The sequence below is a fragment of the Ursus americanus genome, chromosome 10 (genome assembly GCF_024610735.1).
Source record: "Ursus americanus isolate L20-20 chromosome 10, mUrsAme1.1.p, whole genome shotgun sequence".
Taxonomy (NCBI): Eukaryota; Metazoa; Chordata; class Mammalia; order Carnivora; family Ursidae; genus Ursus; species Ursus americanus.
Window position 1 is genome coordinate 72,489,364 of NC_142136.1, and position 16,606 is coordinate 72,505,969.

Sequence of the window (16,606 nt, forward strand, 5' to 3'; positions counted from 1 at the left end):
ATAAATAAATAAAATCTTTAAAAAAAATTACAGGCATCAAAATACTCAATGTCTGTTTAGTGTGACTGGATATCTCTTTAGCCTGAGTCACCTATGCAAATGACAGGCTCTGTGACACTAACATCACATTGAAAATTGTCAAATATATTCATTTGTGTCTTACTACCATCCCTTCCCTTTCCCCACAGAATGTTTTCCAGTTCACCCAGGAGCAATGAGCTCCTGGGTATTGAATCATGTGGGCCGAATTTGTGTGGGGCTGGGGACTAGACCTTGCTATTCATTACATCTCTGTCAGGGGAGACCTGTCTTGGGAACTAGGTACCCCACTGAAGGGTACTTCATGAAAAATGGACACATTAGGGAGGCAAATGATAAATGAGAGGACTGTTAAGTGTACATAGGTTTTGATCAGAGGGAATTTGATTTTTTTTTAAAGTTTCATCTTTAAAGCTGTAATAGCATAAAAGAATTTTGATTCTTCACTTTTTTCTTTTCTTTTTTTCTTAAGTCTATGTCATCAATTCTAGTTTTCTGGGCTTGGAACAACTGTATGCCACCTAGAAAAACTTGTCCTTCCAGTTGCCCTTTGATTGTCATTTTTCTTACTTTGTATTAGCCACCAGAACATCTAATCTTCTGCCTTGTGACTTGTGTTAATTTCCACAGTTCTAGCTGATGTTGTATTAATCACAGTTATATGGCTGTTCTCTGCAGACTTTTAGGTAAGTGTTGGAATCTGACACCAAAGATCTGTCAGGGTCAACTAGTTCTGTGAAATTGATTCTTAAATATAATTCCATGTACGTTGTTATGATGCTACTTGTTTTCAGTTATAAGGAGGTATTTTCTGACCTTCTTCCTAGCTCTTGAGGCCAGTAGCACGTCTTCACCTCTTGAATATTTTTCCTTTGGACACATAAGATTTAAATTTCTTTCCTGTTGGCTAAGAGTAAGAAAGACAATGTCTACATTTGTATCAATAGTCATTAAGTACATCACAACTTAGAGCATAATTGCTAAAGTAATTAACTTTCATGTTGCCAGGGTCACTCTATCGGTAAAATACAAATTTGACATATTGGCTAATTGAATTAGACTTTGAAGCATTCCTTCTTTTTTTTTCTTAATACAACAGCTGTATTGAGATATAATTCACATACCATACAATTCCCCCATTTAAAGTATATAATCTACAGTTTTTAGTATATTCACAGAGCTGTGAGACTGTCACCACAGTGAACACAGAATATTTTCAACATAACTCTCCCAAGCCCCATATCCATTAGTATTCACTCTTTGTTACCCTCCTTTTCTCTCCCCCAGCCCTCTGCAGCCACTAATTTACTTTTAGTCTCTACAGATCCACCTCCTCTGGATATTTCATATAAATAGAATAATAAACTATGTGGTCTTTAGTGACTTGCTTCTTTCACTTAGCTTAACATTTTCAGGATTCATCCATATTGTAACATGTACCAGTATTTCATTACTTTTCAATGTCAAATAATATTCCATTGTATAGATATCTGACTGTTTATCCATTCTTCTGTTGAAGGCCATTTGGGTTGTTTTCACTTGGCTCTTGCGAATAATGCTTCCATAAGCATTCATACAAGTTTTCACATGGACACATTCTTTAGTTTATCTTATGAATATACCTGGGAGTGAAATTGTTAGGTCAAATGGCAACTCTGTGTAACCATTTGAGAAGCTCTCAGACTAATTTTCCAAAGTGGCTGCACATTTTACATTCCTACCACCAGTGTGTGAGGGTTCCAATTTTTTCACATCCTTGCCAACACTTGTTACCATCTGTAACTTATTATAACCACCCTCGTGGGTATGAAGCAATATCTCATTGTGATTTCAATTTGTGTTTCTTTAATGATTAATGATATTGAGCATCTTTTCATGTTTTTTTTTTATTATTTGTATATCTTCTTTTGGAGAAGTGTCTATTCAAATCCTTTGGCCATTTATTAATTAATATATATATATTTTTTAGAGTTTTAGAGTAGTTTTAGGTTTTCAGGGAAAAAAGGAGCCAAAAAAGAATAGATAGTTCACATATACTTTCTCTCTTCCCCTTGCACAATTTCTGCTATGATTAACATCTTGCATTAGTGTGGTATATTTGTTATAACTGATGAGCCAATGTCGATACATTATTATTAACTAAACTCCATGGCTTCCAATAAGGTTCACTCTTGTATAGTTCTATGGGTCTTGACAAATGCGTGTCCCATCCACTACTGCAGTATCATAGAGAATATTTTCACTGCCCTAAAAATCCCCTGTGCTCACCTATTCATTCTTCCTTCTTTCCTCCTGAACCCCTGGCAACCACTGATCTTTTTTTTTACTGTCTCTATAGTTTTACCTTTTCTAGTATGTCATAGAGCTGTAATCATAAGTGTGTAGCCTTTTCAGATTGGCTGCTTTCGCTTAGGAGTATGCATTTAAATTCCTTCATGCCTTTTAATAACTTGATGGCTCATTTTTTTTTAGAGTTTTAGAGTAGTTTTAGGTTTTCAGAAAAAAAAGGAGCCAAAAAAGAATAGATAGTTCACATATACTTTCTCTCTTCTCCTTGCACAATTTCTGCTATGATTAACATCTTGCATTAGTGTGGTATATTTGTTATAACTGATGAGCCAATGTTGATACATTATTATTAACTAAACTCCATGGCTTCCAATAAGGTTCACTCTTGTATAGTTCTATGGGTCTTGACAAATGCGTGTCCTATCCACTACTGCAGTATCATAGAGAATATTTTCACTGCCCTAAAAATCCCCTGTGCTCACCTATTCATTCTTCCTTCTTTCCTCCTGAACCCCTGGCAACCACTGATCTTTTTTTACTGTCTCTATAGTTTTACCTTTTCTAGTATGTCATGTCAGTATTTTCTTGGCTAATTTGGTCTTTTGCCTTTCAATAAAAACTTTAGAAATCAGTTTGTTGATATCCACAAAATAACTTTCCATGATTGGTAAGACTAATGTCTTAGCAATACTGGGTCTTGAGTCTTCCTATCCATGAACATGATATATCTCCCCATTCATTTTGGTCTTCTCTGATTTCTTTCATCAGAGTTTTGTAGTTTTCTGCATACGTATCTTGTAAATATTTTGTTAAATTTATACTTATATATCCCTTTTTGATGTTAAAGTAAATGGTATTATTTTTTTAAATTCAGGTTCCAATAGTTCATTGACTTTTGTGTATTAACCACATATCCTATAACATTGCTATAATCACTTGTTAGTTCCATTTGTCAATTCCTTAAAATTTTATATGTAAACAGTCATGATGTGTGCAAACAAAGGCATTTTTCTTCCTTTCGAATCCTTTTACCTTTTATTTCCTTATTTTATTGTACTAACCAGAACTTCCAGTATGATGTTGAATAGGAGTGGGAAGAGGGACTTCCTTACCTTGTTCCCTGTCTTAAGGAGGGAAATTCTCTAGTTTCTCACCATTAAGTATGTTAGCTATTGGTTTTTAGTAGATGTTCTTTATCAAGTTGGAGAAGTCTCCCCCTGTTCTACATTTGCTGAGGGTTTTTAAAAAACTTTGAAACTTTGTAAGTGTTAGATTCTCACAAATTTTGGTAAGTTGCATTATTATTTTATTTTATTTTTATTAAAAAAATTTTATTATATTATGTTAGTCACCATACAGTACATCCCCGGTTTCCGATGTAAAGTTCGGTGATTCATTAGTTGCGTATAACACCCAGTGCACCATGCAGTACGTGCCCTCCTTACTACCCATCACCGGTCTATCCCATTCCCCCGCCCCCCTCCCCTCTGAGGACCTCAGTTTGTTTCTCAGAGGCCATAGTCTCTCATGCTTCATTCCCCCTTCTGATTACCCCCCCTTTCTTTATCCCTTTCTTCCCGTACCGATCTTCCTAGTTCTTATGTTCCATAGATGAGAGAAATCATATGATAATTGTCTTTCTCTGCTTGACTTCTTTCACTTAGCATTATCTCCTCCAGTGCCGTCCATGTTGCAGCAAATGTTGAGAACTCGTTCTTTCTGATAGCTGAGTAATATTCCATTGTATATATGGACCACAACTTCTTAATCCAGTCATCTGTTGAAGGGCATCTCGGTTCCTTCCACGATTTAGCTATTGTGGACAATGCTGCTATGAACATTGGGGTGCATATGGCCCTTCTCTTCACTACGTCTGTGTCTTTGGGGTAAATACCCAGTAGTGCAATGGCTGGGTCATACGGTAGCTCAATTTTTAACTTTTTAAGGGACCTCCACACTGTTTTCCAGAGTGGCTGTACCAACTTGCATTCCCACCAACAATGTAGGAGGGATCCCCTTTCTCCACATCCTCTTCAGCAATTGTTGTTTCTTGCCTTGTCAATTTTTGCCATTCTAACTGGCGTAAGGTGGTATCTCAGTGTGGTTTTGATTTGAATTTCCCTGATGGCTAATGATTTTGAACATTTTTTCATGTGTCTGTTAGCCATTTGTATGTCTTCATTGGAAAAGTGTCTGTTCATATCTTCTGCCCATTTTTTGATTTGTTTATTTGTTTCTCGTGTGTTGATTTTGAGAAGTTCTTTGTAGATCTTGGATACCAGTCTTTTATCTGTAGTATCATTTGCAAATATATTCTCCCATTCCGTGGGCTGCCTCTTAGTTTTTTTGACTGTTTCCTTGGCTGTGCAGAAGCTTTTTATCTTGATGAAGTCCCACAAGTTCATTTTATCTTTTGTTTCTCTTGCCTTTGGAGATGTGTCATGAAAAAGGTTGCTTTGGCCGATGTCGTATAGGTTGCAGCCTATGTTCTCCTCTAGGATTTTGATGGATTCCTGTCTCTCATCAAGGTCTTTCATCCATTTGGAGTTTATTTTTGTGTATGGTGTGAGAGAGTGTTCAAGTTTCATTCTTTTGCATGTAGCTGTCTAATTTTCCCAGCACCATTTATTGAAGAGACTGTCTTTTTTCCACCGGATGTTTTTTCCTGCTTTATCAAAGATTAGTTGCCCAAATTTATTATAGTTCAAATTTTAAAATTTCTCTTGAGTCGTTTTTTGTTTTTGTTTTTGTTTTTTTTTAGAAGTCTTTTTGCTTAATCTCCAGATATTTTGGGCTTTTCAGCTATCTCTCTATTACTGATTTCTAGTTTAATTCCACTGTGGTCTGATAGCATACTTCTACAATTTCTATTTTTCAAAAAACTTGCTAAGGTGTATGCTTTATGGCCTAGAACATGGTCTATCTTGATGAGTGTTTCATTGAGCTTGAGAAGAAAGTGTATTCTGCTGTTAAACGAATATTCTCTCAATGTCAGTTAGATGCAATGCATTGGTGACTCTGTTCTGTTCAATTATATTCTTACTGATTTTCTGTCTGTTGGATCTGTTGATTATTGACAGAGAAGTATTGGAGTCTCCCCCTACAATAGTACATTCATCTAGTTCTCTTTGCTGTTCCATGAGTTCTTTTCCAATATATTTTGATGCTCTGTTGTTAGGTGCACTGAGGATTATGATGTCTTCTTAGAGAACTGACTCCTTTATTATTATGCAATGCCTTTTTTTATTCCTAATAATTTTCCTTATTCTGAGGTCAGTTTTGTCTGAAATTAATATAGCTACTCCAGTATATTAATGTTAGCATGTGTATCTTTCTGCATCCCCTTATTTTTTAATTTTTATTTATTTTAAATTCAATTAGCCAACTCCATCCCTTTATTTTAATCTATCTGTGTCTTCATCTTTAATGTGTGTTTCTTATAGACAATATAGAGTTGTCTTCTTTTAAAAATTCACTTATACAGTGTCTGTCTTTTAATTGGCATATTTAGACTACACGTTTTTACAGTCTTAACTAGTTTAATATCCTTCATATTTGTAACTGGTTTCTATTTGTTACCCTTTCTTATGCTTTTTCTTTGTCTCCTTTTTTTTTTTTCTGCCTTGTCTGGTTTTAACTGATCTACTTTCTCTCCCTTCTCAGCATTTCAATTATACCTCTTTTAAAAATGTTTTTAGTGGTTGTCTTAGAGTTTGCAATTTACATTTACAACTAAATTGTCCACTTTCACATAACACTATACCATGTCATGGGTAGGACAGGTATCTTATAATAGTATTTCCAATTCTTTCCTCTGACATCTTATATTGCTGTCATACATTGCATTTGTCCATAAACCATAATCACCTAATACATTGTTGCTATTATATTTTGAAAAAGCCATATCTGTTAAGTCCATAAGAAAAATAAAAGATATAATTTAATCTTTATTTATTCCTTCTTTAATGTTATTCCTTTCTTTACGTATATCTGAGTTTTTGACCTACATTATTTTACTTCTCTCTGAAGAACTTTTAATATTTCTTTTATGGCAGGTGTGTGAGCAACAAACTTTCTCAATTTTTGTTTGTCTGAGAAAGCATTTATTTCTCCTTTACACTTGAAGAATAATTTCACTGGACACAAAATTCTAGCTTGGTGTTTTTTCCTCTTAACACTTTAAGTATTTCACTCCACTCTGTTCTTGCTTTCATAGTTTTGAAAGAGAAGTCCAATGTAGTTACGATCCTCATTCTTGTTTAGGTAAGGTTTTTTAAATTAAAAAAAATTTTTTTATCCTCTCTGGCTTCTTTCAAGATTTTCTTTTGAAAACAGTTTGCACAGGAAATGCCTCAGTGTAGAGTTTTGCAGTTAATCATGTTTTCTGAGGTCTGGGTCTAAGGTTTGATGTCTGTGATTAATATTGGAAAATTCTCACCAATAATTATTTCAAGGATTTTCTGTTCCTTTCTCTCTTCTACTTCTGGTATTCCTATGACATGTATGTTATACCTTTTATAACTGCCGCACAGTTCTTGGTATTTTATTTTATTTTATTTTATTTTTTTCATTCTTTTATCTCTTTGTTTTTCAGTTTGGGAAGTTTTTATTGACATATCTTCATGTTCACTAGTTATTTTCTTGTGGTGTTCAGACAACTGATAAGCCCATCAAAGGCATTCCTTACGTATGTTACAGTGTTTTTTATTGCTAACATTTCCTTTTGATTCTTTCTTAGAGTTTCTATCTGTCTGCTTACATTAACCATCTGTAAAAAGTAAACATGTCATTTACTTTTACCACTAGAATCTTTAGTATATTATCATAGTTATTTTAAATTTCTAGTCTGGTAATCCCCAAATTTCTGTCATATCTGAGTCTGATTCTGATGCTTGCTCTGTCTATTCAGACTGATTTTTGTCTTGAGCTGCCCTACAAATTTTTGTTGAAAGCCACACATGATGTATTGGATAAAAGTAATGAGGCAAATAGGCCTTTTGGGTGAGGTTTCATGTTTCTCTGACTAGAAGTTAGGCTGTGTTTATTGTTCACTGTAGCTGTGGCATTAGAGGCTAAAATTGCATCTAGTGTCCTTGTTTTCATCTCCTGTTGTCTTCAGATTTCCCTAGAGACTCCTTCTTAAACAGGGTCTGAGCCTTACACTTCTTTCATCAGCAATCCCTCATATTCATGCAAGAGACAGACTGATGTGGTAAAGTGAGGGAGAGGAGAACTGTGTTATATCCCTTGATTAGATCTCAATCTTCTGTGAGTCTGAGTTCTGTATTTGTCTTCCCCCATGTCAAAAATTAGAAGGGGCTGGAAATGAATATTTCTCCTCCCTTAGACTGACAGTCTCTGATAAGCCCAACCTGATCAGCCTCTGATAAGATAATTTCCTTTGAATACAGGCCTTTGTGAGGAGAGCAGAATAATCTGGGAGTATTTAAAAATGTTTACTTTCTCCCTCCCCTTGCCATAATCAGGAAGGGATCCCTTTTGTTCCTAGTTAGCTGTGTGTTTTTATCATGAAAATGTTTAAAGCATTCCTTTAAAAATCCATATTTCATACCTAGAAACATAAATCATTACTGAAAATGGTGTTTTTTAGTTTTGGGAAATTTTGCATTAAAATACAAAGTTTTAATACAGAAATATCATGAAAGTATTATAGTAGAAATGGCCCAAAAATAGAATAATGAAAATAAAGAATGTCTCATAGGGTTGATATACTTGAATATTTAGCACTTAAAAATTCAGCTGGTCATTGAGAAGACTAAAAATTTTATGCTTAAAATTTAATTTATAGTTTATATATGATAGTATCTCAAATAAATTATTTCAATACTAATTATCAGCACAGAATCAGCTTTTTATCTTAATTTCATTTTAACAACTAATAGCACTGTAAAAAACCCTTGAATGTTTAGGTTGTTCTGGCTTCTGGGAAACACCTTATGCTTTATATAAACCTCTTTATCTACCATAGAGCTCCTGCTTGAATCTCTACAGTGATAGGGAAAAAACTCACTGTAGGAACAAAAACTATAAACTATCTGGTGCTAAGAAATTTATGGAGAAAATCTGAAATTTTTTGTGAAGACTTACATAAGTGGATAGGTGTATACAATATATAGAAAACCCCAGTATAATAAATGTGGCAGTTCTCCTCAAAGTCATTTATAAATTCAGTGTAATACAGGGAATAATAAAGGAAATGTATACAATTCCCAACAAGATTTTTACAGAACTTAAGCAGTTCGTTCTAAAATTCATACAGAAGTAGGAGGAGGCTGAGAATTATCATGATACTTTTTGAAGAATAATAAAGGAAGAGGACTTACCTCTCTAGATCTAATTGCCTAATTATAATCTGCTAGATATTCTTGTTTTTTAAAAGATTTTATTTATTTATTTGAGAGAGAGAGAGAGAGAGAACAAGCAGGGGGGAGGGGCAAAGGGAGAGGAAGAGGGAGAAGCATACTCCCCACTGAGCAGGGAGCCTGACGCAGGGCTGGATCCCAGGACCTTGAAATCAAAACCTGGGCAGAAAGCAAACACTTAATCAACTGAACCACCCAGGTGCCCCCATGAGCCTATACTTTTCAACTATCATGCTACACTGCCTCATGCTGTAGCAAAATAGGGACAAATAGACCAGTAGAAGAGACTAGAAAAAAAGTGTGTGTGTGTGTGTGTGTGACATGTATGGAACTTCACATAATAAATAGACTGCATATCATTTGTCAAAATTTTCCCTCTTTATTCCATATTAAAGTGTTTTTTTATCTTTTTTTAATTAATAATAATATTTTTTATTATAATCTGTCACCATACAGTACATCCCCAGTTTTTGATGTAAAGTTCCATGATTCATTACTTGAGTATAACACCCAGTGCATCGTGCAATACGTGCCCTCCTTAATACCCATCACCGGCCTATCCCATTACCCCACCCCCCTCCCCTCTGAAGCCCTCAGTTTGTTTCCCAGAGTCCATAGTCTCTCATGGTTCATTTCCCCTTCTGTTTACCCCCCCTTTCTTCTTCCCTTTCTTCTCCTACCCATCTTCCTACTTCTTATGTTCTATAAATGAGTGAAACCATATGATAATTGTCTTTCTCTGCTTGACTTATTTCGCTTATCATTATCTCCTCCAGTCCCGTCCATGTTGCAGCGAATGTTGAGAAATCGTTCTTTTTGATGGCTGAGTGTTTTTTATCTTAACCAGTAATAAAAAATATCTCTTCCAAAAACACTTCTAGAAATTTCTGCTTCTTGGAGCCACAGCCATTGAAGATCGCCTTCAAGCACGTGTTCCAGAAACGATAACAACTTTACTGAAAGCAAACATAAGAATATGGGTCTTGACAGGAGATAAACAAGAAACTGCAATTAACATAGGTAATGGATATAAAATTTTAGAAAATCTGGTTGGACACGTATTCTAAATATATCCTAATACCAAGAATGAATGAACTTCCTTCAAGTAATTGTTTTATATGCTTTTGGGTAAATGGAGTGCAATGGAACCTTGCCATCACATGGTAGAAAATTTGAACAAACTAAGCAAAGCAAAGAGTCTGTCTCTTTCACATTGTTGAGATATAGACTGCGGAATGTTTACATGAGTAATAGGTAGTTTCTTTTTCCTTTCCTTTGAATTTGAAGTTATGGCATGTTTTCCCTGTAATGTATATACTTATCTTTGTATTATGCATGTTTATTCATTAACATTTTGATTATTAGTGAGAATATTCAATTGTTTTTTTTTTTCTTTTTTTAATTTAAATTCAATTAGCCAACTTGTAGTACATCACCAGTTTCAGGTGTAGTGTTCAATAATTTATCAGTTGCATATAACACCCAGTGCTCATCATGTCACCCAATTACCTCATCCCCCCACCCTCTTCCCCTTCAGCAATCCTTGGTTTGTTTCCCACAGTTAAGAGTCTCTCATGGGGGGGGGGGAACTGAATGGGAAGTCATAGAGAGGGAGAAAAACAATTGTTTTTTTTTTCTCAAGTTCCAATGTCACTTTTATTTTTTTGCCTTTTTTCCCCCTTTACTGCATGATTGTATCTTAGGGTTGAGATGTGCAGAATAGAAGTCGCAAAATCAATTGTTAGCTGCAAATATTCAAATTTTGATAGTGAGAAGGAATTGAAATTATTATGTTTTTCATAATCATGGTAGCCAGCTCCAGTTAGATTAACATGTATGATAAAATGAGTCTGTATGTGCCAGTTGCCACCTTTAAATGTTGTCCCCACTCATTTGTTTATTCTACATTCATTCATTTAATGAATATTGAACACTTGCTAGGTACCAGGAAAATCTAGGAACTGGGAATGAAAACCTAAGTAATAGTCTCTTTCCTCATGAAACTTATATCCAAGTAGAAAAGATAAAATTAATAAGCAAGTCACTGTGTTTTGTAATATTGAAGTCAGTGCTAAGAATAAAAACATAGGAAGGCATAGCAAGAGGTAGACAAGGTAATCAAACAGAACACCTATAAAGAAGGTGACTTTTGAAGCGAGCCCCAAATGGAAAGTGGGAGCAAGCATTGGGACGATCTCTGGGACAAGTGTTCTAGGCAAAGAGTATAGTGAGCACATTGGCCCTGGTGTAGGGATATGCATATTTGAGGAACAAATGAAAGGCCAGAGTGGTTGGGGTACAGGAAGCAAAGCATAGAAAATAGGAAATGAGAGCTTGTTAGGCCACAATAAGAAATGTATATGGTTTTAAGCAGGAGAGTAATATGATCTAATTTATGTTTTAAAAATATCTGTTGGCTCTTGTATGGAGACTGGGCTGAATGGAATTCAGGTGATCAGGGAGGAAGCCTTCATAAAAGTCTCGAAAAGAGACAATGGTGACTTGTACTAGGACGTGATGGGGAGTGTGAGAGAGGGACTAACATTGGGGTTCATTTGGTAGGTTGATCTGTCAGCCCTCGCTGATGAGGGTGTGGTGAGTACAGATGAGTCTTTCAGAGTTTTGCTGTGAAGAGGAGCAGAGAAATAGGGTGTAACTGGAAGAGAACACGGAGTCAGTGAAGGGTTGGCTATTTTTCAAGGGTCTACTTAACCGCTCTAAACATCAATTTTCTTGTCTGCAAAATGGGGATAGTAATAGTTTTAACTTCATAGCATTTTTGTGAGGCCACCTTGAGGTAATCCATCTGAAGAACTTAGCTTGGTGTGAATCACTTACAAGTCCTTCATGAGTGTTAGATATTAGCGTAATTATTAAGGACTCACCAAAGAAGTCCAACCATGATGTAGTCACTCATTTATCCACCTGGAAAATTTTTGAGAACATACCATGCGTATGCTCTCCTTTTGTCAGCATCCCATATTTTGGCTTTAGTGTGACTTGCTGTGTTTCTTGATGATCATGAACTCAGCGACCACGGCAACTTAGTGTATATCCTCAGTGTCTATCCTGTGAAGGAGCTCAGCGGACACAGCACCACAAAGGAGGACGATCACTCTCTCATCACCTTCCTAAATTGCACCCAATCACTTTTTCCAGACCCACAACCTGAGGATTGTTTTTTTTCCTAAGCCTTCGACTGTCTGCTCATCTCAGGACTGAAACCCAACCTAGATGAAACACAGCCATTGTTGGGAATTTTTATCCTTATTGAATGAGACTTATTTTTGTTAGAAGTCTATAATTCATTTGAAGGATTCTTTGATGAGAATAACTGGATTCTTAGATAACTGCTATATTGACTTGCACTCATTAAAAAAAAAACATTTAGTAATTGTGGTGGAATTGAAGGAAGGAAGGAAACAATCTCTCCAGTTTCTTAAAGCAGGGCTTGCAAACATCTGGAAGAACTAGGCAGGATGAGAGTGAAGGGCAGTGTCCACATGGGGAGTGCTGGCCCTTGAAGGGGCAGCCACTGCATCCTTGCCATTTGGAAATGAGTGTCTGCTATTGGCACAGGTTTTTTTTTTTTAATTAAAAAAATTTTTTTAGGGGTTGGTGGGGCAGAAAGAGAGGGAGAGAGAGAATCCTAAACAGGCTCTGGGTTGGGCATGGAGCCTAAGGTGGGGCTTGATCTCACAACCCTGATATCATGACCTGAATGGAAATCGAGAGTCAGACGTTTAACCGATTGAGTCCCAGGTGACCTAGGTTTTTAGTTTTTAAAAGACAATTGGGAATTCTGTCTGTGATATAAATATCCTGCATAGATGTTGATGCAAATGTCTAAAACTTTGTAAGGGCAAAGCAAACATGTCTGTTGGCTGAAAGCACCCTACAGCCCCCTGACCTCTTTTGAGTACTGGGTCCCAGCGTAAATTTTATTACCATCCCTTAGAGGCTATGCCTGCAGAGACCAGCTAAAAGATGGAGTCCACGAACTTAGTATAAACCAAAGACCATGCTGACATAATTTGTTTCTTAGAGGCTTTCTGAGCTCTAGATTTTCCAAGAAAAGCAATAGCCTTTGGTTAGAGAGCTCTCATGTTACTTTCAAGGTTTGAATGGCTGGGGAATGGATTCAAAAATAAAAACATTGAGCTGTGTCTGAGAGTTGACATCTTTACATCTTTGGGAGAGAATGTACAGCATAATGGTTGAAAATCAAACTTGAGAGTTACAAGGACCCAGTTTTGAGCCTGAATCTTCTGCCTCTGTATTTATGAGCTTATGCTTTTGTAGGCTTTTCTAACCCTCGGTTTTCTCATTAATAAAATGAGATAACCATGATAACTCTGGTGATTGTGATGGTTAAGTGAAACGTGTATGTAAAGTTCTTTCTCAAGTATTGGGCACAGTGAGGGCTTTGAAAATGTTGGCTGCAGCCTTTATGAACATTGTGACAGTTCTAATTACCATCAGCGCTCATGGAGCTCAAGTTGGCTAATGTTTTTGCAGTTAAAAGACTAGCCATAGGCTTGATTCTGGTTACAAACAAAATTTGACTAAGGATCTGCCAGGAGGGTAACTTTTAGGAATCAGTAGGTCAAGATTGGTTTTTGACAGTAGCCACAAGTGACTATAAGGACTGCTGTCGTATTTTTGCCTATTTTCTAAGACTACTAGTTCTATTAACTTCTGAAAACTTTCTGGTAACACGATTCAACATGATCTGCTGCTTCTTGACTCAGCAGCTTTTATACTATTATATTCCACTTTTTATATTTTGCTGGGTTTTATTTCTCTTTTGCATTAGCTTTGATTCCCTAGGTTTTAAGAGGCTTATCATATACCTGTTGTAAATCTTCCTTTGCACCCAACATAATGCTGGGTAAGCACTCAGTGCTTGCATACTGATTGAATTTTCATCACAATATATGGAGACTTTTAGCCTTTGTCTATATAGAGCCAGCAGCAGCAACAACTTCAGGAGAAAGGAAGGTTCCTCATGGGGGCAGAACCAGAACCCACTGTGGGCTGGCTTTTGTGTGTCTAGCACAAGTATTAACTCTCCAACCTGGGTGCTGGTACAGAAACAGCCAGCATTAGACAGTTAACTTTGTCAGTAACTTATTACAAAATAAAAGTGGACATGTGAACATTGCAATAAAACATACCAGGAAATCTTTAAAATCTTTTGAAAAGTTTAGAATCTCTGGTTTTGAAAAACCTCTGTAATAAGGCTAAACAAATATCCACAGGCTTTGAAATAGAAATTGAATTTAAAATATTACATTCTGTGGGGGAAATAAAAACACTCTTTGCATAGGAAGCATCAGATGAACCAATAATTGATGAAGAAGACCATTTAAAAATGATTGTCTTCTGTAATTGGATAGACTGCAATAGAATACGTAAATAGGCATTTTGAATTAAATAAAAACCATGAAGCTACTTTTTTGATATTGATATTGTATAATTGTATAATGATGATATTGTATAAATTTATATTTAAATTAAATTCCAATTTACATGAACCTGATTTATATGAACAGTTTAAGAAAATCTGTTCCATAAGTTACAAATGTACAAAAATTTAATTTTTAAGATAATATATCATAAATTCATCAGTGTCTTCACAGCCTATAAAAAAACCTTAATAGCTCTAGTAATAGTTACATCAGAAAGATCATGTTCAAAATTAAAAATGGCCAAAAATTACTGACAATCTTACATTTTCCAAGAGTGACCAACATTGCTTTCAACTACATATATTGTTTGAAAATAAAGTTGCTAAAAGTATAAGTTTTGATGGTTGAATAAATGAATTTGCAGAAATGTAAGACAGAAAAATCTTATGATCAAACAAGGTATCACATTAATAAAGTTTTATTTTTATTACATTGTATAAGATTATAGCACCAAAACTATATATTTTTTGCAACTTGTAAGTTTATGTTGTTTTTTGTCTATCACAATTACCCTTGTTACATTTTATAAGTATAAAATATTTTCAGAGAGAAACTTTGTTTTAGAATCTATAATGGCATTCCCTCCTCCCCCCCACCACCTGTTTTTGAACAAGGGATCCCATACTTCCGTTTTGCCGAGACAAAGGCTGGGGTAGGAGAGGAGAGGATGAACTAGTACTGTGGAGAGTGGGAGGGCTCCTGGACTTGTGGATAGATGCTGAGTTAAACACCCAAGCCATCTCCTTAGGACAACCATTAGTTCTCAGGGACAATAAGTGAACCTATAAGATGGAAGAGAAATACTGTCCTAACTCACTCAACATTTGCAGGGCTCTCTTCTTGCAGTCAAATCACTGCTTCCTATTATTTTCACAGCAGGGTTAATTCCTTTCATTTATCCAGCAGCTTTCAAACTGTGCCCCATTGAGCCCATAGGAGGAAAAGAAAGTGACTTTTTGGACCATCTCTTAGTGGATGTTTCCTCAGCTTCATAGAACTTTAAAATGACTGCTTTCACAAAGACTCAAACTTTTTTGATAAGCGTTCATCTATCTCAGAGATAGTTTCATTCTTGTAGATACAGAAGTGATTTTGTATTCAGGCCCTTGTAGGCTAGTCCCGTATTTACAAAAATATTCTCGGTCTAATTTCTAAAATAAGAATGACTTAAAGTTTTCAAATTGGAGAATGCTCTCTGAGGTGTCTAACTTGATCATCACATTGAACATTATTATAAGCATTGGGTGAATTCATCTCCTTTAATCATACCTAGGATTTTGTTAGTACAGTAGGCATAATACTGTTGATATAAGAGCTTGATATGACAGCACTTGGCTTCCTCAGGACTTGGAATTGTTATAAAGCATGAACTAAATCTCACGTCATATAAACATAATAAAAATAAAAATCCACAGACACTTAAAAGTACAGATTTAGCCATTAGTTATATGCACCTTCCCAGCCATTTCTATTTAGGTTGCCAATTAAGATTAAAATGAACCAGGGTTTCAATTTTTTCCATCTACAACCTGCTGCTCAGTATTTGTGATGACCTACTAGGCTTTGACCTAGTCATAAAGCAGAGAGTATGATGAAGAAAGAATATAAATAGATTTCTTATTTTAAAAAATGAACTCACAGAAGACATTGAGTCTTCAAATATGTGACATCTTTATTTCTCTCTTGGTAGCATATTCCTGTAAACTGATAGCAGCTCACATGCCTCGTATTCAATTGAATGCAAACTCATTTGAGGTAAGTGATTTTTAAAAATTTGATTTAATATGAGTGTAACCAACTTGTTACTTGAGTGTTCCCGCACACCTTAAAATCTACATAAGTTACCTTGAACTCCCACTCCAGTCCATTAGAACATTACCTCTGGTCCTCACTTCTTGCCTCAGTCTTAGGCTAGTCCTTTATCACCCCTGCTTCTGGCATCATACCGAATCCAGCACTCAGATCATTAATTTTAAAAATGCAAAGAGAGAGAGAGAGAGAGAGAGAGAGAGAATATGTGCAAATAGCAGTCTTTATCAAAAGTTTAACTAGATAGGTGGCATTTACATTGAAGGAATGAAAGAATTTTGTGATCTAATATTGAACTTCCTTGCCCTTAAATATTAAAATGGCTACAGCCATTTATTTTCTGTTAAATATTTTTTTACTGTGTAATTTTCTTATCATTAAAAAAATTTAAATAGATTGCATCTATTCCTTTTCGGTCTTCTTTTTTAAAATGTAGTTCTGAGTTTCCAACGCATATCCTATTTTTTTCTCCATGAAAAACTTTAAAAATACTTCTTATGGGGCAGATCAGCCGGCATTGAATTTCCTCAGTTTTTGTCTGAGAAAAATCTTTATTTCTTTTTCACATTTGAAGGATAATTAACACTGGATATAGAATTCTAGGTCTTCCTTCAA

General features: G+C 35.5%; 1 protein-coding gene across 1 annotated transcript in view; it reads left to right on the plus strand.

The window, feature by feature from the left end:
* The window catches only part of LOC123791812 (phospholipid-transporting ATPase IB-like), a 189,411-nt gene that overhangs the window by 83,317 nt on the left and 89,488 nt on the right, over positions 1-16,606 (plus strand). The window contains exons 23-24 of the mRNA XM_087864917.1: positions 9,593-9,731; positions 15,873-15,937. Coding sequence (XP_087721043.1) covers positions 9,593-9,731; positions 15,873-15,937 — 204 coding nt within the window. The remainder of the gene's footprint in view (positions 1-9,592; positions 9,732-15,872; positions 15,938-16,606) is intronic.